This window comes from Embiotoca jacksoni, unplaced genomic scaffold, assembly GCF_022577435.1.
Source record: "Embiotoca jacksoni isolate LCO1_2020_lvr unplaced genomic scaffold, fEmbJac1.0.p SCAF_17, whole genome shotgun sequence".
Classification (NCBI taxonomy): Eukaryota; Metazoa; Chordata; class Actinopteri; family Embiotocidae; genus Embiotoca; species Embiotoca jacksoni.
In genome coordinates this window covers 4652779-4676076 of record NW_027185307.1, presented here as the reverse complement: position 1 = coordinate 4676076, position 23298 = coordinate 4652779, and the positions used below count along the sequence as shown (strand labels likewise).

Sequence of the window (23298 nt, the reverse complement as noted above, 5' to 3'; positions counted from 1 at the left end):
CAATACATGTTTATTTTCTATATTATCTTCTATAACAAACCCAAAGTGAAACTAAGCTGGTGATAACTTAACCCAATCAAAATAAAAGACTCAGTTTTTTAGAATGCTGGTTGTACTTTCAGGTGTCCCCAAGCAGCAGACCTAAAGGAGCTAAATTAGGAACATCTTAGCGGGAGGCGAGGTCGCGCTTTGTCATGGGACAGAGAACTCCCGCTTGTTGCCACCTTGCTTTTGATTAAATTTGCCAAACTGCCGGATCATTTTTCAGCGAGAATCTCAGGAACTAAAGAAAACAGTCTATTCCACTTGGAAACAATGGGAGCTGTGAGAGCATCTCTGAGCAGCGGGACCGAGCTGGGCTACGTTCATGATGAATGTCTGGTAGCTCTGAGGCGAGTGACTGTGCTTCTAAAGCCCGGGCCACGCTCCTCCGTCTGCGCTCTGATTTATGGTCGATCCTCCTGGACGCAGTGTGAGTGTGGAGAGGAGCGGCGAGCCGTCCCACACAAAGATCTGTCTGTGCTCTGCTGTGTCTGCTGCACCGAGAGGGCCAGTGCAAGTCAGAATCAGATGAATCTGCATGTGAGCGGAGGTGGAGGGGAGAGCTCGCAGTGATGTTGTACGCACATTTGTGAGTAACACACGTGTACGGATGGTCAACGTAAGAATACAGACACCACGACGATCCACGTGTCCTTCAATAGTTCTGTCTGCTGCGTGTTGACTATACTTCAGCTCATTCACGTTAGCCTTATTTAAAGAATAAATAAATGCAGCGCTGAAATGACTTGTTAGAAAATTAACCACCAGCTGCTTTGACTATCAAATACAGTATTTTTTTAAGCAAACAGCCATCTATAAATCTCTGTAAACTGAATGTATCGGACAACCTCAGTGACCTCAGGCTGCAGGACAAGTCTGATGTGATTTTTCTCTACATTAGACCTGTTGCAGTATGTATTAATCAAGAAAATAACTATTAATCGACCATGACAATACTTTAATAATTAGTTGCAGCCCCAGTAAAGTATCACCTTGAAGGGGCTCTGGATAAATGTTTTGTTTATCATAAACAATCTCAAATCAAGCCTGCTTTTCAAATTGTTAATGTAATAAAATGTCTAAAATCTGAAAGAAAGATTTGTTTAGAACACCATGGCCAGATTTCCTTGCTTGAATTAGAACAGATCAATGAGTGATGGACTGAAACCTCAAAGTGAGAAACAAGAAACAACTTTGTGTAAAACAATATGAAGAACGAATATCATATTCTTATCTCTATCATAAATTATAAATGAACCAAAGAATAAAGTAACAGCTGGCCGCTCGATGTCTTCAACGACTCGCAGTTTTCGCTCCAGTGCTTGAAGCCACGTCGACTCTTTTAAATGACATGATTATCGCACTTTCAATATTTGAACTTGAACAAATCTGATGATTTATCATCCACTGGTCAATTTTTCAGATATAAAAAGGTAACATAAATAAAAAAAAATCGTAAGTGGCCCTAAATTTGTTTTTCATTTAAGAACTGCGATCAAAATATAAGAAAAATAAACTTGTAGGGCAGGACAAAGTAAAATATCATAATATTTTGGACCAAATACCTCAATATCAATATTGCAACAATAAAACTGGGATGACTATCGGTGCTGTCACAAAATATATAGAAAAAATATATAAAATATAACAGCTGTAACAGTCCGGTCAGTTCATATGAATGACATGACTTTACTGTAATGCGGCCTTTAAAACCGGGAAGAGACACGTACAGTGTGTCATATCACAACATTATATGTAAAATGATATCCAGTCTCACATCACAATATCAATATAATACAGATAGAATGCTGAGCCCTGCTAGGACACGTTATTTGTAGAATTTCTCCCCTGACTTGTCAGCCTCCATATATATGATGCATGTGACAGGATCGAGCTAATATTACACTTATGTCCTTCGTTATATTGTCTCCATGTTGAAATCCCACCGCTGCTCCTTCTGTCTCATCTGTAACTTGCATGTCTGTCTATTCTGGAACATTACGATGCTCCAGCTGAGGTTTCTCTCTTGGGTTTCCTGCGGGGGTAGTGTTGGAGGACTTTTGTTTAACATCCGAATCAAAAAGTTTAAGAATAAAACAAAGTTTAAAGCTCGAACAAATTTGTGATTCACAGTGAAATGAATGAACCTCACTTGATTTCATCAACGTAAAAATAAGATGAAATGATCGAAACGGGTAAGAATTGAGAGAGAAGTCCAACACAGAATAACTGATGGCTGTGTGGTAAAAGTCTTAACATGAAGCAAAGAAGCGTGAAGAGACGCATCATTCATTTTGGAGCCTCTGTTGTCAACACGTAAGAGATAAGCCGAACGGGGAAATCTCCCCAAACTGCAGTGTGCTCCTTTATGTGTGACGCTCGGTCAGATGATGACAGAGTTTGGAAAAACCTCGAGTTTGTTTGACTAACGACCCCTGTGGTGCAGGAATAAAGCAGCAGAGGTGAGGCAGAGGTAAAGGCAGGGGGCCGAGGGTGAGGTCGGGGTTAGGGAGGATGCTCTGTCACTTCATCCCAAGACAGCAACATGTGCTTTAGGCTGAGGGAGTGTTTGGGTCTTTTCATTATTTCCATTAGTTTTGACCTTCCCTCCCGGGAAGGAGACCATGCTAATGAATAGCCACAGAGGTAAAGGTTACTCCTGCTGAACCTCATTCAACCCTGCATGACTTCACTTTATCAAATATAGACAATCAGAAAGACAAAGAAGAATCTGAGATGAGTAAGGTGAGAAGAAAAGAAACCAAAATGTGGAAAAAGTAAAAAAAAAAAAAAAAAAAAAGACAAGGTGACTAAAGGAGAGAAGGACCGAGAAGAAAAACAGGAAGTGAGAGATGCGTGAAAAAAAGAGAGAAAGATAAAGATGGAGGGGAATTGAGGTCAATGTCTTTAGTGCGGGAACATCTCCTGCTCTGATGTAGCACCATCCGTCATCTCATCGCCTCGCCATTTCCACGAGGGAGACTGAAGAAGACCGTACATTCCCAGTCCCCTGTATTGTCTTATTAAAGCTCCTTGTCCCATAACTCAGCTCAGAGGGCAGATGGGACATGTTTGACAACACGTTCTGCTGTCTACCTTCATGCTTCCCCGCTGGAATCACATTTTCCATCCTCAGAGCTTCACAGAGAGCGAAGGGAGAGGTAAAAAAAAAAAAATGATGCCGGTCTCCTCTGAGACTGGGTATATTTCATTTGTTAAATGTCAGGACAGACGCTGCAGTGTTTAGATAAGTTTGATCCCAGCATGTCAGTTTACAGCTCTCTCTTGACCCTGAACGGCTGAGGGCTCGCTGCTTTGATATATCGCCGCTAATACATCAAGCGCACCAAACTTCTAAACAGCTTTTATTCAAATGTATTAAAGCTTTTATTCTGAAAATCTGATCTCTGCCAGGCAGCGTCATCCACTTCATATGATCAATAAAACGCACTTTGGCTTGACTTGCTGTACAACTGATCAATAACACACTGCTCGACTACAATAAGCATTTAATGGAAATTCCTTGTCGCGCAGCGTTTTGATGAGATTTTACACAGTCATGCTCAGAGATGTTTTCCTATTATTATATTTTACAGGCTTCAATAAACAGTTTAAGGTCTCACGGTCTAAATGTTGACGTTCACTCTGCGAAAAATCTAATTTAAAGGGAAATAATGAATATGTGAGTTCTTCTCATGCAAATAATCAGATTTAAAAAGACTCGGTATCACGAGACATATTAGTTTTCAAACAGTGTTCTCAATCCAAATGTTTCATTAATGGGGTCATTCTTAAAATACTTCAGGAATATCAGCAGGATGAGAAGCAGTCACTTCAATCTTGAATAATGACTTAGATACAAACAGACATGTTTGCATCTTTCTTCAACATAAACTCAAAAGGTACGTAGATATATGTATGTTGTATATGATGTACTGTATACTGTGTGTGTGATACTACGGAAACAATGTGATAAAAAAAACTTCTTTTAACAGACAGAATACAGAGAAATAACTGAGACATGAAGGTTCAAACACTGGCAAGGTATAAGTGTCTCATAAGTTTTTCTCACAATACATTCAGATGATGAATACTGTAATTTTCATAATTGATCATTCCGCTAATTATTTCTTCAAATAACTCATCTTATTTTTAATCTATTAAATGGAAATAAAAATGGAAAAAAATACTGAATGATGTCAATTTCCTCATACCCAAGTAAAAGTCTTTAGTCTACATGTTTCCCAACACAACAATAGAAAAATGTTTTCTTGATCAACAATTAATCCGTTGTTAAAAATGTTGCCAGTCTATAGATGGATAAATAGATGAATCCCTCAAATGCTTCAGTTCTAGATATGTTTATTCTCACAAAATGAGAAAAGTAACTGACTGCATCTGTTTCTGATAATCCAAGTTTACCACATCAGAGGGTGTTGAGTATTTTCTTCTTCTGTGTTTAATGAATGAACATTATGATCAGGTCACAGGCAGGTAGCTGAATGAAAGCACTAAAGTAAAAATTGCATTTCCTCTATTTACTACAATGTGTTGGTGAGTAGAAACATGAACTAGTCCAACTTTAGAGTAAGCCTGCTGACAAAAGTAATGTTATCATGGCAATAATGAAAAGCCAGTTATCATTTCAATCAGGTCAATAAAGCACCCATTCTTTGGTTTTAAATCCTTCGGCTTAAAGATGAAACCCTTTGGTCAGAATTTGTATTTACATCTTTGAAAAACTGGACCTTTCGAAGGCTTGTAGTGTCCTCATAAACTGTACAGTGAAAACTGACATGTAACCGTTTCATTCCCATTAGACGTTGTAGGTATGGATTACAGACCAGTGCTCTCTGATGGCACCCAGTGGTCTTTCCCAGTAACAGCAGGGTGGGTATGAAGATGTTGGGAAGCTGGCCAGAAGAGGAAACGGTTTCTTTAAGCGGAGAAGGACGCGAGTCGTCAGTCACAGTTCAAGTGATGGACACCGATTGGACCGAAGGGCTGGCATTCAACTGACTGTTGATGTGGTGTGTCTCACTTTCGACGTGGTTGAAAGAGTCCGATAGGATCGACAGATTGAAAGTGGTTCATGTGTGAGGCTGATTTGCCCCGTTTGATTAATGTAAAGTGGTATTTTTCATTCCACAGTGAATCATGTGGTTCTATTTCAGGTCTGATGAGAGCTGGAGGGAGACTGTGTGTGCCGTCGTGATGATCGTGTCTGTGCATTCATAAAAGTGTATGTGCAGGCACCGACTGACATGTCTTTATATGTATGTAACACGGCACCTCTTCCCTCTTCCCAGAGCTCGGTATCGATCGTGTTTCAGCCGGCGGTGGCGGTGCAGGTCTGCCTGAGCGGTGGCAGTCACCTGCTGGGAGCTGGAGACGGTGCAGCCAGGGCCAGGCGGGGGTTGAAGTGTCATTTTATGTTAGCCAATAAATTAAGCCTCCATTACCCGAAACCCAAGCCTCAAATGAATTTCATCTAACTGTAGATCTCTCCTGTTGCACTTCGGTCCTCAGCCACCACTTCAATAGAGTTCATTTGGAGCGGTGACACGGCTGAAAAACAATCTGCTTTAAAAATACACTTTCTTTTTTTTTTTTGACAAGCCAAGGAAGCGAGGCCCCGGATTGCGGTGTGCTGTGAGATGCTTTGATACACCATCTCTGGGCTTTATCCCGATACCTGATAATCCCTGGGAGACGCTTTGCGGGGCATTTACCAGGAAGCATAAATTTGAAAGTCTGTAATTTGACAAAAAGAACGAGAAAGAGAGTCTGTAAGGGCAGAGGGAGGCCGGAGGCTGATAGTTGGGGGTCTTTTCAACAGTCCGTGGACTCCTGCCACGAGTTGGGGAGGCAGAGCCAAGACTTGGGAAAGAGAAACAGAAGTGATCCTTCAGACTCTGCTGGATTCTTGAATCTGGCGGAGTTCTTGTTCTGGTGTTATCTGGTTAGCAGTGTCCTCTGCCAGTACTAACAGCAGGGTAGAACAAACACGCAGAAGGAAAGAAGAGCTATAAAATGTATTTTTGAGACGATTTAAGGCCCGGCCATCCTGGTTTGGTTCAGGGTCCGGGGTGGTTTGGAACTTCTGTCATCTGTGCTGGTGTATGTGAACCTCCTGGATGGAACGTTCCGACTCCTCCAGTGACTCTTGTGACCCGTAAGGTCAGGAAAACCACTCTGGACCACAAGGTGGCCTTTTCTTCCCTGACAGACTCGGGACACTCTGGGCTCCGTCCTCCTCCGACTGTAGAAGTTGCAGCCCCTCTTCCTCTCGTCTTTCTCCTGACTCAGTACTAATTAGGATGATGTATGGCTGTGGGCTCTTTAGAAGGGGTGGAATAGACGGAGGCACTTTGATTACAATAAACAGAACTGGGGATTTCAAACAAAACCACACACCAGTAAAAGTGCTTTTCCTCCTCTGCGTTCACCAGGCCAGGCTGGCTCTTGGGTTTACACAGGTGTGTGTGTGTGTGCGTGCATGCGTGCGTGCGTGCGTGCGTGTGTGTTGCGTGTGTGTGTGTGTGTGTGAGCCGTGCAGGCTTATGTGCACATGTGGCTTTCAATAAGTATTGCAGATGAACAATATGGTAACAAATGGCAGGACACCGGACATTTAGTCTATAAATCAAACTAAATATCTTTCACAGAGCTTGATGAGAGCTGCACAGCCAGTGGAACAAAACCCTCATCAGTGGTCGTGTTGCTAATGTTGTTATTCATGTGCTGGAACAGAAGTGACTCTTCCCAGGTTAACTAATGAAGAGAAGCTACAGTCGGTGATGCTGCTGTGATGGTTCCTCTCTCTGAATCTGAACATTTCACGTGTTCTCTCGTCCTCCGATCTGTCATTATGTCCATCCATCTTCAGCTTTCCCCTGATTGAGTCCTTCTATCCGGTCTCTGACAGAGGAAAATATCTCTGCAGAGCCAGATTTTAGATTTCGTGGTGTATGGCTAGACGTTTGGGCGCAGAGCAGGCGGTGTGCGGAGCACGGACAGTGTGGTGCTATTATAACAGTGAACTCCAGAGTAAGAACCAAAAGAGGATGAATACTGTCAAGGCTCCTCTGAGCGTGTTTGTGTTCAGCTGATTGCAAATATTTGAGCTGAACGCAATCAGTTTGCATAACTGTTACAATCGTTTAAATTCATCTCTATAAAAACAGATATTTTTATTATCTTAAGGTCGCTTTCCCCGTTGGAGGTTCGACCAACACTTTTCAAATGATTTCTTTTTGTTGTGCTCCTTCTGATGTGGATCAATGACAGAGAGTTAGTGCCGCCATAGTACACTGTATATTTGAATTGTCGGTACCTCTCATTGACACATTTCTTTGTATATTTTAGTAATAAGCTTTGTATATTTAAGTTGTTATTTTTGTTAATCTACCGAGTGCAAATTTAGTTTACAATAATAAATGGAAAACAGAAATATCATTTTTTATCTATATGATCCAATGCTCAATTCCAATGTAAATTTCTCAAGTGCGGTGTAAAAGTATTATTGGGCACTATCTATCACACCGATAGAAACCTGACTGCTGGAAACACGGCGGTAGGCGGTTTGGTGGGGGTTGAATTCATTCGAATGTACTGCGTGTCATTCAATATTTGTTCGAATGTAATTTCTGGGAAAAGTGAGAGCCCTACCTCTGAGCTCATGGTGGCCCAACATCAGTTTACGGAGATGTTTTATGTTGGCTTCTTCATTCATTTGTCACCCATCAGTATGTGCAGTTAAACAAATGGAAGCCTTTCTTCTTAAAAAAAAAAATCATAATTCTTACTTCACTGGCCACAGTCGCCACGCTGTGCAGGACGGGGACGGGTTTGCTCTCTTCATAATGCTGCAGCCGTTCATGGATCTGAAAAGACAGATTGTGTTCATCAGTACGAGAGAGAGAGAGAGAGAGAGAGAGAGAGAGAGAGAGAGAGAGAGAGAGAGAGAGAGAGAGAGGAGGTCAACATGGAGCAAAACACACACGTGAGCAAAGTGGGCACACAAGAAGCCATGTGCACACCCACCTGCACACATGTCTGAAAACATGTACAGCCTCCATACACACCATTGTACACACGCACACGCACACACACACACACACACACACACACACACTCGATTAAAACAATGAGCCATCACACTTTTAAACACCAAAGCGCACTCGCACACACTTTCACTCCCTCGACGGTGCTCAATAGAGTGGGTCTGAGTATTTCAGTTAGCTTAGCCACTGTACAAACAATCCCGTTTTCCACCAAGCATTTGATATGCCCAAGTGGCCTGCCGAGGATTCCAAATCATTTCAACAGTCTGCTGAAATTGGCTAAACATGTTCTTATCAGGCTCAACACTGCAACTGCACAATGTTGAGACAAAGCTGCATCTCCAGAGAGTCGCCAAAATGGAAAGTGAGCCCGCCTCGTGTGTTAACGTTTACTCATTTACACACACAAAAACACTTCATCACTCAAAAGCTGATATGTGGAGCAGAGATGGAATCATTTATACACACAACAAAGCACTCGCGCCCACGCACATGTCGTCTGACACACAGTTGCACACACACACACACACACGCGCACACACACACACACACACACACGGGGGAAAAAAAACACTAAAACCATCCCGTTTGTGATTTAAGAGCAGCTGTGCAGGAATGCGTTGACAGGCTACAGGCTGCTGTCAGGTCACATCAGAGAACAGACAGGGACGCCCATCCTCCCAGCAGCCGCTCCCGAGCCTCTCCTCGGCCCAGCATGGTGAAGCGGAGCCGGGCCACGGGTCTGACTGATAGGTGGGCCTCTGCCTGGAGCCTCCAGCTGGATGTCCTGGAAAGCATTCCAGCACCACGGTGGAACAGAAGGCTCTCTGGCTGTGCCGAGAGTGACAGAGAAGCCCCCGGGCCAGCTCGGTGTCTGCCGGGCCAAATCCACACATGGGAGCACACATACACACACATCTACACATCCACACTCACACTCACACTCAAAGATGGAGCAGGGACAATTTGCGACAGAAAATCACTCAGCGGGACAGAAAGAGACAAGAAAAGCAGTTTGTTTGCCGTCACATTGTGAGCAGCTGCAGATGCTGTGTGCAATTAAAACATCTGTTCAAGGATTGTTAGACATAGTTTTGACTCCCCTCTACACAAATTCTGTTTTTATAGCTAGACGGCGTTCTACAGTAGCAGCAGTGGAGATGCTGGGGAATGCTACTCGGATCGGAGTGAGTTAAATGTTGTGAGATGACACAAACACAGGACGTGATCTTTCCCTACGACGACATGTTTTCCACCATGTCTGGCTCGAGGCTGTGGAGACGTCCTGATTAGCAATAAGACAAGCAACATGTGTAGATGAGTTCATTTGATTCTCTTCAAGCTGTCATCAATCTTAACGATAACCACCAGAGAAAACTAAATCTGAAATCCAAAACATGATGTCATTCACATTACCAAAACACACTCATGTCAGCATTTCAACAGCAAGTTTATGACTTTCTGGTGAGGAAAAATGCGACGTAGCTATGCGTGAAATGTCTTTGCACATGTATGCCCCACTCTGCCCATCAACATTCCCCTTTAACTGTTGGCCTTAAACAGCTACAACCGTTTCAACTGGACTTATCCACAGGCTCCGGTGATAAATCATGGCCTTTTAGGACTGTGTCTTGGCCGGCGGAGGAGCCATGTTTCAAGGTCAGCTTAGAGGTTCAAATCCCTGTGTAAAGCCGACATTACCCGGCTATAAAACATGGTGCATTAGGCGTGTCGTGGAGGTAATCTGTGGAAGGCCTGACGGAGGGAGACGGTTGCTCAGCTGTAGTAGGCGAAAAGCTGTGACCGTAGAACATGGAAGTTCGACCAACGGTGGCAGAAAAAGAACAAGCGATGTAACAGATCTGCAATGAGAGATACAACCGTGACAAAGCTGGGGACGCAGATACAGAGTTAGCACAAACTTTGAGCGTTGCTAGCACAAGTTTAAGTGGATCCCGGTGTTTAAGTTCAACTGATGTCAGTGTGCTCCATGTTTTATGGCATCAAATCTATGAATGCCACTCAAGGGCAATTCCTGGACATTTTCATCCTCATCTGTTTAATTTCACACAGCCACGTCATATTTGAACGGTTACTCTCCACTGTTCATGAAGTCCCAACAACTCCACCCTGTTCTCTGCCTCCTCCGTCTGTTCTTCTACAGCGGAGGGCCGTAAAAGGACAGGCAGGCAGCTCCGGTTACTTCATCTGTCCTGATCGTCTTTGGAAGAAAACAGATGAAATAAATGCATGAGGTTGCCAGTGTCTTCGGCGCTCCAACATACCACAGCTCTGGTGACATCTGCTTAGGTAGTTGCAGCTCCACCACCTCAACTTACTTAGTTACTGTGGAATTTCTCCTCTGCTTGGTGAGCAAATGCGAGATTGAAATGCTTTTATTTACAGTTCGGGACTCTTTCCAAGTGCCTGTCCATGACGCAGTAATGCATTTTAAAGTCATTAGCCGGCTTTTTGCATAGCACCTTCTCTGTCCACTTGGTGAGGCAGCAGCGCTGCTGGCAAACGGGAAAAGAGGCCTGGTGGGATTAAAAAATATATAAAAACAAAAACAGTGAGAGACAGTGTGCAAGAGCCAAGGAGGGCTTAGCTCAAACCAGAGCGCAAACCAGAACATACAGCCGAAGCACAGACCGGGCTTCCGCAGCTTTTCTGAAGAGAAGTGCTGCTACTTCTACGATGAATAGAATATTGGGCATCAAAGTGCTTCAAAAAATCAGGAAATAAAGCTCCAAGAAGTGGAAGCTGGGAAAAGATTAATAAATGAATGAACACCTTCACTGACGCCTATGAAAAAACGCCTGCTACAAAGGAGCAGTGTGTGTCCCGTCTCCACAGAGGCCTCAGACTAAGTTGTGTTTGCTTCCAGAAATACCCTGCGGGCTTAAAATACACACAGCAACACATGAGGAGACATATGTTGAGGAAAAACACTAACACGGGTAAGAATTGATATGAAAAACTCCAACGAGGACGGACTGGAACAAAAACATAACATCCATCTTCATCTTCTCTCAGACAAGAGGTTCAACCACTGCTGAGGATCATGGTTAAGGTCAGGGGTCAAACACCTTGGGGACCTTTAAACAACTGAAATTCAGTATCTCAAACAAATCATTTTCTTTATGATCCAGTTGCAGTAACAAGATTAGTGACTAACTGGAGCCTCGATTGTCACCGTGGAGGTGTGGCTGAGGAACAGAGCCGGCCTTACGAACGCTCATCCACAGACACTACAGCCAGCAACGTCTGGCACGCAAAAGGTGAGCGAGGGTGCAGGAGAGTGAAAGCTTGATAGATGGAGAGGTGTGCTGATGGAAGGAGAAAGAGAGGTCTGGAGATCACAGGGCTGGATAGTGTTTCTGTTTCAGAGTCCTGCAACGAAGCTCAAAGCTTCTGGTTAATGTCCACTGCCCAGAAAACTTCACATCGGACCGGTAAAAGCTGACGATCCTTCTCCCACTCCTGTTTCTATATCTACCCACCGGACCGGATCCAGTATCATGCCTCTGCTAATCCACCTGGGTCTGATCTCTTGGTCGGATCCAGAACACCTTGTCAAGGCACAGTAGCCTGGTAGACCAGACTAAGTTAGGCAGACGGGAAGGAGGGGATTATAGACAGACGTGCAGGGTTGCAACTGGAATAGCTGTGAGACGATATGTTTGCTCAAGAAGCAAAATGAGAAAGGTTGAGATTTGCTTTTTCTCCTGTCACAGTGGGTCAGTTTACAGAAATCTGGCTTTCTCTCAGGCATAATGGCGATAGGTCCAGGACACTGCTGCGGTTTGTGAACAATCCTGCAGATGACAGGAGGATTCTCCATTAGTCTGTTGAGGATACGACTGGTAAATCCTGCTTAATTAAGTACATGCCAACTGAAATCAGATTCAACCTGGTGACCAGGACCAGACAATCACAGCATTCTTTCAACTTTGCCATCCGTTTTTACAAAGTTCACAAAACTCCAGCAGCTTAATCTTTCCTCACAGAGCCTCCATCCAACGGTCTCAGGCAGTTTTCTGTTGTGGTTTGTCTGCTAAATTATCAAATTTAAAAAAATGTTTTTGGCTCAGTTTCTGATCCAAGTTCTTTAATTAGCCCTTTCAAATATTGCGATCTTGGAATTGCAATAATTCATTCATATCTAAACAATCTGTTTGCAATTTTGCAAATTCCCCGTCATTTTTTTTGTATTAACCAAACTCAATAGAAGCTCTGCTGAAGGAATTACAGCACAAAGTCAGGCTCTCCAAACAAAACTTACTTTATCAACTTGTAAAATATCTCCTCATTCACTGTCAGCACAGCTCTTCAACCCAAGCGGCAACCAACAGTGACATCACCTATTGGTTTGCGAGCGGCTGTTATGAAGCCTCCAGTTTGGATATTGGCCGGCGCCACCTTGCCAATAGTTGACCGTTCTCCGTGTCTGAATTCAGAGTCACGCATACACTGCGCCCAGATCATTTTTCACAATCACAGACACACTGAGCATAACACTGTTCTGTAGGACTCTGTAAAGATCTCTAGAAGGCTGAGTTGAGCAAACAGTAATGTTCAATAAAGAAAGGATCGGATTTTCATTGGCTTGATTTTAGTTGATATTTATCTTTTAAATATGTGTAAATCTGCCCCGATATCAATCTGCAGGATCAGCTCTGAAAATACTAATCTCTTAAGGGTAAGAATGGATGACTGAAAATGCATTGGTCTTTTCTATCATGTTACATTTGCGAATATATTTAAAATTCTTGGACCAGGACTGAAGTCTTGATCCCCAACAAACACATGGAGACACTGGGTCGTCAACGAATCTCTACAGTATATTTCAAATGTTATATATAATTATATCACTGATTACAGAGGGTTCTCAACTTACGAACATTCGAGTTACGAACATTCGTAGATACGAACAACCGCTGACGGATGTCCATAAATGTTCGTAAAATGCCGTATTGCGTTCGCAAGTTCGTATTTTGTACAGCGCGCCACATCCGACTGATTCCCCTTTCTGCCGCAACCCACGCCGAGCAGCACTGGCTCATCTCCAACACTTCGTTCGTTGCTCCAACACTCACTTCGTTGTTGTGTTCATCTTAGTTCGTACCATCTTGGATACTTTACCGTTTCTCATATATTTATCACCCGCCAATGGACCAAGGTGTAATTGCCTCGTTCAAGAAGTATTACACCCGCCGAACGTACAGGCAAGCCTTGAAAATGATCGACGAGGAGGACACCGAGAAAACGCTACGCCACTTCTGGAAAGGCTATAATATCTACGACTGTGTCAAAAACATCGATGCTAATATATAACGACTTACGAACAATTCAGCTTACGAACAGCTGTTCGGAACGCATTGTGTTCGTAGGTTGAGAATCTGCTGTATAATGTTTCAACAATTCCTGTTGAACAGACAATTCACACACAGTCTTTCACTTTCCCTGACAAGGACCCCATACAGAGAGGCCTGGTGTCTGGGGCCTCGCATTGTGTTTCGTTTGTTGTGGAAAAGGCCTGGAGAGTGTGACAGTGAATTAAGAACTGGCAGTAGATCCAATAGATGAGTGAGAGAGAGACCGGAGCAGCTGGCCGAGCATTTTATAAGAGCCATATCATTTAGATAGGGGGGATACATTTCCTCCTGGAACTCTTGGAAAAGGAGGCTGAGGGGCCCCAGACACACATCCATACACAATGTGTTGTGTAAAAGAAAGCACAGTAACATTCATGTACATACAAAGACCATCTTGAGAAACACAAATCCAGACTGTAAGTTTTCCATTTCTATATTTCCATTTTTATAAAATATAAAATGTATATATTTGAATCAAGCAACTATCCTGTATAACTGCTACTGGGTCAGGAAGCTGCATTATGAATGATATATAGGGCATAAAGCCAGGACAAATGCATCTGACAGGTTGAATCAGATTGATGGGAGCACCGTGAGGCGGTCCATTCGACATACGAGTATATTTACTCAGACTATCTTTAGAGGGTCCAGGTGAGCCCAGGATGTCTTCAGGCAGTTCTTGGGCCATGAGGGAACCATAAATACACGATATGGCACCATGAACGTCATTTTACATATTGTATATATATTGTACTGGTCCTATATGCTCCAGGTCCCATTAAGATTGGCTTCGTATCGTGTAGACCTTCTGGTTTCACTTTGAGCCATTTATTTCCAAAGTAATACAAATTTGGGGTCAACCAGAGTGACCTGGAATAATGGTTGTGAGATCACCCCAGAGATTTTCCTTGATTACCAACACAGACGTTTGACTGATGAAATTGGGACTGTAGGTCTTTCCTTGTTTAACTGTCCCTCCAGTGCGCTCAATGAGTTTTAAGGTGATTCAGTAGTCAACAGCTCACAGCAGCCTGTCTGCTGTAATAAAGTTTCCTTTGTCCCGATCACACCCTCGCCTTTGGCTCCATCCATCGTCATGTAGCTCTTCTGGCTCGATTCAGAGGCGCATGCTTGTGGACATTGACCACGATCTTTTGACTGTATGCTGCAGTCGACCATTTAAGTCCTCTGAAAATATTTGGAAGGTAGCCTACACCTATAGAGTGTAGCGGTGCAAGGACGGGGATTTATTTTGGATTAAGGCAAGGTTTGGAAATCCTAACTAGCCAGCTTCTGTCACAAAGACGATTTTCTTGGAACAAAGTATTCAATTTACAATTACTACATTACTCGTGTTTTTTCAATGAAAATATAAGAATCCACACAGAGTTGACAAACCCAGTGGCTCCATAAACATGAAGACAGGATGGTGGTTCCCTTCTCCGCAGCAGCCTGCGGGGATTTGTTCCCCCCAAAATAATAAGTACAGACCTCAGAGGACTCGCTGACCGACAAACAGTACGAGTGCATCTCTGAGGTGGTACAGTATATAAACCTCCAGTCCTCAAACAGACACGATCAGCAGATTCATTGCAGATTTACTGGATGTCCACTTAAACAACAGACTGAACTGGAGGACCAACACCGACGCTGTGTACGAGAAGGGAATGAACAGACTCTATTTATTAGGGCTGACTAATTAATAATAATAAAATCACAGTCTCTATTCATGCCTCTGTGGGATCTAATTATTTACAAATGATAATTCCAAAGCGTTTTTATTTGCGACATTAGCAACATCAAAACAAGCGCTCCTACTTTCTCCGTCAACAAACGAGCGTGCAGCGTTACTAAACTGTTGTAAACCTGTTCTGATTGCTCATTTTCTCTTTATCCATGACTATTAGTGTTTTTGATATATTTTATACTGTATAGGTTGGCCGATTTTATCGGTTGAAATTGATGGCATCTGCATATATGTTGTCCAATAAGAAAACTTTTCTTTTTTACAGAACATGATGCAGGAAAAGATGATTGGTATCAGTTAGAAGTTGTTATTCTTTTTTTTTATACTTGTGTACTTGATAAACACATGTTGGCTTATACATTGATGTCAGATTTTTGTTTTTATTGGTATTGGCCCCAAAAATACCCAATGCTATAAAATTATCACAATTCTTAAGTCATGATTTTAAATATTTTGTGATATGAAGAGTATTGCGATAACATACATCATGGTCAACATTTTTTATGTCCCCCAAAGGAAACATTTTGTTTTATCTGATAAAGTTTTCAATCTGTTCATCTCACTTCAATCACTTTTATTGCAAAAATGAGATTGTCGAGCAGACGCACTGATCAAAACTGTCATAAACACCAGTGAGCCAGTCAAGTCATTTAGTCAGTCAAAGGGCAAGTCTATGGTTGCAGTCCGAGAGCCCAGAGGATGGACATCATAGGGTGAGTCATAAAACTTGGAGGGCCAGCTCGAGCTCGATCCAGTTATTCATTCTGTCTGCTACTCAAGGAATACAGTGTGGGTCGTCTGAAAATGAGCTCATTCATCAAAAATAGCTGAAATTTTCCACTTGGGTACAAGCATCAGCTGCAGCACCTTTACATGTCATTAAAGGCCTGCAGCACTGAAGAACAAACTGGCAAGCCCACATCAATATTGCTGTGAAACAACGAAGCTGGGGCCAAGCCTATTAGTAACTAACAGGAGCAGAATTTATGGCAAAACGACTGACCACAAAATGAGGGATCTCAGGGCCTGCCTAAAGGCCTGCTGACAGAAACTTGGTCCTGAAGGAGAGCCCCACCTGAGGCAGGTGGAAATTGAATATTGTATTATATTTCCTGTGGCTTTCTGTGGAGCGGGAACTTGGCAGAGGAACAGTGAGTGTGGTGGAATTTATAGAAAGCACACTTGAGTAACCCCCTTTAATTGAAAAGAGTCAAACTGTCTGCGTCGCTTCAGCTATATTAGCTATACACCCCAGAACTCACATTTCATGTAAGGTCCGATGCTGCGCCGATGAAAAGTATGCAAAATGAGGCAAAGTTGTGAGCCAAAGCCCTGCTGAAAGATGACATTAGAAAATATTTGTTTCATCTCTGTGACATAATCGGATTAGGAGGGATGTGAGAGGCTGTCCAAACCGTCTGAGGAGGGCAGGCGAGGAGAGACAGAAGGAGCTCAGGTCTGGTTTAAGTCGTCATGTGGGTCTGATTTCTCTCTTCTTCTCTCCGTCTGTGACACCTCGTCCTCTGGTCCCTCCAGACAGAGTGACCAGTAACTGATGCTCCATAATTGCCCCGGTGAGGCCTGAGCGTTTCCATATGAGAGTCTGTCAGATTAACATGATGTGTGTGTTTTCTCTCTGATGTTTAGCCTTTCCCAAAGTATCAACTTCGCAGCCTCGTGGAATAAAAGGTGGAGGTTTAGTGCAGGGGCTTTAGAGGAAAGGGACAATTAAGGATTTTATTAATGGTGTGCCACTGACGTTAGCCATGTTCACCTGAATGCTGCGTCTGACTGCTGGTCTCTGCTGTAAGGTGAGATGGTTGTTCTGTACTTCTGTCCGTCCATTTGGCTCAGCGGCTGACAGGCTGGCTCACATCGCAGTACCAAGTAGAAAGCAGAGGAAACATGTAGTTCTGCTTGTCTGGAGCAGGGCACTTTCTACTTATGCTTCTGTGTTAACAATAAGAGACGCTAAAAGCAGCTCCGCTTCTCTCTGCAGAACAAAGAGGGAGAATAAGAGAGTCGGTTGAAGGGGCTCATTTTAGTGCAGAACAAATGAGGCTCTTTGATTTTGTACTAATGTGGCTGGAAATTTCACACTGTGTGAAACCAGTGTGGTTGGTATTGCAGAGATGTTTTGCTCCTGTTTATCTCGTCATCGGTCGGCGCTGATCTGAGTAGGTAAGTTGGTGGGACTTCACCTGGACGACCCCAACGTGTCCCTAAACAAAAGCAATATTTCACGCCTTGCGTTTTGTGTCTGGCCCGACAGTCTACTCCCAGTTAGATGTGTCGAAAATAACTCTACGGGGGAGCACAAAGGAGGTGATCCAGTTAAGATAGTTGAACAACCTCGCAACCTTCACAGTGGAAAGAAGCAGCAGCTTCAGCTCATCACCTTATGCCTAAAAGCGAGCCCAAAAAGAAACACATTTTGGCTGTTTGTAGGAGTCTGTATCATTCAAACATTTTTAATATTGGCCCTGTAGTTAAGTTTCATGCATTTAGCAGGTGAGAACGTAACAGTTTGATTTGTGTAGCTAAATGTTCCCTAAACTCCTCACATACTATCAGTAGATGCTCGCTAGCACACAAAGAAGCCTCTAGTTCCTCTAGTTACGCAACTCACACAGGTGTGAGCCACATTTTTTTTACATGACAAAAAAAGGAATTGTAATGCAAGATTTACTTTTTTAAGTCAAGTGATTTTATTTACATGGGTGGATCGCCCACGTAGAGGCACATATGGTAAACATCGTGGCTCACTGAGGCTGATGTAAACATAACATAAATTGTGGTAGATATAAAGATTTTGCATTTTTCGACATGGTACTGAAGCAATTTGTCCGGTGTCATTACAGTATCACGGTTCAGTGCGCAGCCCTCGTTCTTTGTATCCTATTTCTTTCCGTCTGAGAGATTGATGGGTGAATCGAAAGCTTCTCCTTTCAGCATCGCTCTGTCTTCACCTTCTCCTTCCCTGCCATCGCTGCACTAATCTGCCTGATCGTGTGGTCCATCGTACCCTCAACATTTGTCATTTTGTGCACTCAAAATCTTAATAACTAAGGGTATTGCAAAGGAAAACTCTTCTAGCAGTTCAATCAAAGTTAAAAAGCCTTTGAGGACATGGCACTCCTGTCTGAACTGCACTGAAACATCCTCCCCCTTTGAGTTCGTCTTGAAAGATTAGCTAGGTATAATCAGGAGTGGTTACAAGGCTAGGTGAAGTCTGGGGGCTCCACCCTTAGGCCTGGCTAAATATCACAGAAACATAATGCCACCTTCATTAGCATCACTCTATCTGCCCCACACTGCGCTGTGTTTTCTTTGGGGCCGGCGAGAACGAGAGCCCGAACATGCGCAGGCCCTGCCCATCATTATCCATGTTCAAGACGCCTTTTTCTTTGGCCATCCATAACAATCCAGGCATCAAATGAAACCCTTCTGGTTTCCTCAAGTCCCGACATCAGGGCTTTACTTCAGCGTCTGAGGTATGCCATAATTCAGGCACTTTTACACACTCACATTGGCGTGTTACAACCCTGGATCCTGAACAAACATGCTTACACAGAAAGGATTTCTTTAAACGGGGGGTTGAAAATGATGTTGATTTTTCTCTCTCAATTGTCTCTGTGACTTAATGAGTCTGGCTGAAGAATGAGAGACCACCGAGGGGGGAAATATATCATGCCAGCACTTGAAAACAGTCTCATTCTTTCAAAATTAAGACCATATAAAAAGGATGAAGTCAATTCTTAACAATTAGAGAGGTTTTCTTAGTAATTGAGCAATAAAGCTCACGTATATTTCTTGGATGATAGTGATCAAAAATCTTGAAAAAAAACCAAAAAACCAAAAAAACCACCATCCAGCAAAAGAAAAAAGAACCCAGAAGATGGAGAAGGAGACTGGCTGCAGATTCCAGTGAATCCAAAGTGAAGATGAGGTTATGGCAGACAGACACAATGTGTTACATTCATTACTTCTGTCTGTCTTCAAGCATATAAAGATATCAAGTGCGCTCATCTTCTACCAAGGCTCTGCAGCTATCTAGTTTAACAGGCAGTAACCAAACCGCAGGTCCATCCTGCTGGGAGAGGGGGTAGTTAGAAGCTGTGGGTGGGTAGGCTGTTGGAATGACAATAAACTCTATAATGCATGAGAGAGACTGGAAGGACGAAGTGTGAATAAAGTGGAATCAGGCAAAGCTGCAAGTGTGAGATTTAATGCGGAGTTGAGAGGTCGGCTCGACGGTGGAGAGAGAGGGTTCAGATTTTGCCTCGGCCCACGACAGGAAGGATGTGACTGTGAAGGTGGGCAGACGACATTCAAGGGTGGTTCGAGAGTCAACGTCTGTCGGCCCTGAAGCCAGATGTGGATGGATGGAATTATTTTCTTTCATGTACATTTTTATTGTATTAGTGAGTTTTAAAACTAAAGAGTTTGTATTTTGACTTTTAAATCAACTGTGACACAAGTTAAAATAAAATCCTTATGAATATATGTAGAGAACTTTGTCTTGGTATGTTGAAATTTCTGGTTTAATTAATTCATGTGTATAGAACATAGACTGTATATAGAAGTGGACTCAGCTTTCGGCTCTGACAAGTGAGAGCAAGACACACACACAGAGGGCCACTAGGGGTTGGTTCCAAAAAAGGCTGTGGGCTCCATAGACTCCCATTCAACTTCTTCTTTCAAATACAAAGTCAATTAATTTTTCCCACAACTCATTGTGGTGTCAATCGCCAAAGTCAAGTTTTCTTATTCATTTTCTGGCTATCCAGCTGATCTCAGCATTAATTAGACATTAGGCCTCAAAAAATGTTTGGGGGCGCATGTGTTTGATTGACAGGCCTGGTGCAGTTAGGTTTCCACTATAGGTGACTTAGATCCACTACTCGTCCATGACCATATTTGGACGAGCTGATCCTCCACAGCTTGTCTGTCTCCAAAATAGCGAGATGGCCGAACTTACGGCTTCAGAACGGTAGTTTACAAACCTTCGGTGACGTCATGGTAGGTTGCCGTTTGCTATAGAGCTGTCACTCTTTAAATGAAATGATATGACTACAGCTGTATGCACGTTACACAATACATGATCTGCAAAAACATGATTTTCTACACCATTGAAAATAAAAACTGCGAGTTTCATAGTGTGCACTTATCCAGAAGTGAAGCCCCTCATGTGACGACAGTGCCGTGGTAGCAGGACCTTGGGCATTAAAATCAGACAAACATCCTGAACAAACCACTAAACAAAATGTAATAACTCTAAAAGAAAGGGGTGTTTTACCTTTACAAGCGAGTGGAGGCTTCTCTCTCCAAACATGTCCTGGAGGAAGGTGTTGTCCTCGGGGCGGCTGACGTGAGGCTGCAGCTGGGATGGCAGAGCCGCCAGCAGCTCGTACAGACCTGCAGAGGAGGGGGGGAGAGGAAACAGTGGGTCAGCCTGGCAGGGGGAGGCGGGAGTGCAAGCGTGCACAGTCGCACACAAAAATACACACAGGCATAGACACAGATGTGCCGACATGTGTAGTTTAATAATAGGACAGAAGTTGTTTAAAGAACAGAAGTGCTGGACCAGTGCATGAACACATACAAACCTGAACTAACGCACACACACACACACACACACACACACACACACACACACACACACACACACACACAGTGTCACAAGTCACAAGATCGATAAAATAAGACAACAAATCCACATGCAAAGATACGTATAAAGGCCGATGCTAGTGGATATACCGTCTAATCTTGTATCTCTGGATGCTCTTCATTTCTTCCCCAGAGGAACTCATTCAAACATGCATAAATAAACACACTTCAATGTTCTACAAGCGACTCCAAACACTGTAATACTACTTGTTTGCTTGTCCCTGGAAGCAAAAGGAAACACAGAGGCAATGAAATATTTCCCTGCAGCCTCTACTTCCCGCTTTTGTCCCTGCCTTTCCTGTTGTTTGAGGACCACACTGCTGTCCCCAGTTAGAAACAACTCCAAAAGCACCATGTCGGTCAACTTGACATTCCACTACTTTGTTGATCAGTTGAAAAGTTCAATATGTACCTGCTTTTTTTTGTTGAACAGATGGCACACATGCCTCGAGAAGTTTTTCCATACACGCATCTCCCCTGCCTCTAAACACTCATAAAACATGTTGTAGTAAAGCGCATGCGTGTTTGCTGAACAGCAGTTTTGTGCTCAATATAAATTGTCTGTTCTGATGGGTATGTCCATGTTTTTTCTTTTCGAGCAACCGTCTAAAATGAAATTAAACTTTTCTGAAATAACCCTCTGCACCTAAAAGAACTGGATTTGAAGGTAGTGAAATGGCTTGACTGCTTACCATCTGAACTCATGAGCGCACAAGGACAGCAGACGCTTGCATTTATCCAGGCCTATGTGGCCCATATACAGGTCATCACTATAGCATGAGCATGGTTTGTTGGTGACAGTGAGAGAAACAGGGTTCATGGAACAGCAGGCCCAAAGCTGAGTCTGAATCCCTCCAGAACAACACATGCTGAAATCCGCAAGGCCTTTCGGGGGTTTACAAACCCAGCTTATAAAAGGAATGAATATTTCAAATTCAATTTAAAGAGAACCAGACTGGGGAGCTGATGGTTTCAAGATTAAGCGGAGGGGGAGGCGAAGCACTCAGAGGGAAGAGAGCACAAAACCAGCGAGTGATTGGGGTTCCTTCCAAACACAACAGAGTCCTGGAGCGCAACTGAGGGGAGCAGATACTTGTTTGTTGCTCAGTTCTGGTCCTCAGCGTGGCTCTGATCCACTAAAACAGGGGCTACATTAAAGGTCAGGCCCATACGAGTGCAGTCAAGCTGGGTTATATGCATCAAAGACCCTTCTACTAATGCAGCAGGAAAAGGCCCCCCAGATTCAAACTCCTCAAACACAACCGCACGGTGCTTGAAACCCTTTGAAGTAACACTGATCATGTGAAGGAACTCTAAACACATTCACGACGGAGCCATCGAAATGTCAAAACAAACTGGAGCGGCTTGGCTACCTCTCTGAGAGTGTCTTTCATCAGAGGGCAGAGCGCAAGAGAGGAAGGAGAGAGAAAAAAAGCACCGCAGACGCAGCCGGACTAATTCATAGCTGAGAATGATTGATTGAAAACAATGGTTGACGTCGCTGGCTGGATGAATGACTGACTGACTAAACTGGCGAGCTCTGACCCGGTTAGAGCAAGTGTGTGCTGGCAACTCAGTATGTTTGGCAGGAGAGCCGCGGCAGACTAACTTAGCTCATGTCATAGTCTGCTGCTGCTGCTGCCGGGCCCTCAGATGGATGGATTGTCATGTGCCACTCTGAACTTTCTGCTTCCCATTCGGAGGTGATTAGGGGTTCGACTCTCAGAGATCTTTGAGAAACGCACAGGATCTATCAAGATGATGTTCTGCCCTGTTCTCTGTGTAGTGTTAGCGCCTCATACCTCACCGGTACAAAGGTTCTGTGGTGAAGAGAAAACACAGGAGAGAAAGAGCCACTGAACGAGAGAGAAGTTCAGCACACAACACATGTGCACCAGTCTTATTACAGTGGACCCCGTGGTTTTACTCAAGCATGGTGTGTGATATGGTCCCCGGTATGTGATCATCTGATGTCTGCTTCTGGGGTCCTCATTACCAGAAGGTTTGCTTTCTAACACAAGCTGCCTGAGGGCAGCTGGCCCCCTCCATCATTTACAACTTGGAACTCCCAACAGAACATCTCACATAATATATTTAAAAAAGGATTTAAAGAGACATGGGATGAGGTGATGGGTGTAGGAAGGGCAGGGGGAGAGGAGGGGGAAGAGATATGGTAATGTCATTACTATTGGCAGTGCTGAGATACTGGTAGGAGGGGATGAAGGGAATGGGGGGAAAGGGGAGGGGGCGTCCCAAAGTATTTGTTCTCCCCAGGTGAGAAGTCTCCCCTCCTGTCTACACTCTCAGTGACTCAACTCTTTATTCCTCGTGACACCAATTCCTTGTTGTCCATGAGAAAACCAAAATAGGGTGTGATGAGTGCCAATGGTGCATT

The 23298-nt window shown here is 43.5% G+C and overlaps 1 protein-coding gene across 4 annotated transcripts in view; it reads right to left on the bottom strand.

Annotated features, from left to right (window-relative positions):
• Positions 1 to 23298, bottom strand: part of mpp7a (MAGUK p55 scaffold protein 7a) — a 144385-nt gene that overhangs the window by 73498 nt on the left and 47589 nt on the right. For all 4 annotated transcript variants that reach the window (XM_069151315.1, XM_069151316.1, XM_069151319.1 and 1 more), the window contains 2 exons: positions 20533 to 20651; positions 7851 to 7928 (listed from right to left, as the gene is read on the bottom strand). In XM_069151315.1, coding sequence (XP_069007416.1) covers positions 7851 to 7928; positions 20533 to 20651 — 197 coding nt within the window. The remainder of the gene's footprint in view (positions 1 to 7850; positions 7929 to 20532; positions 20652 to 23298) is intronic.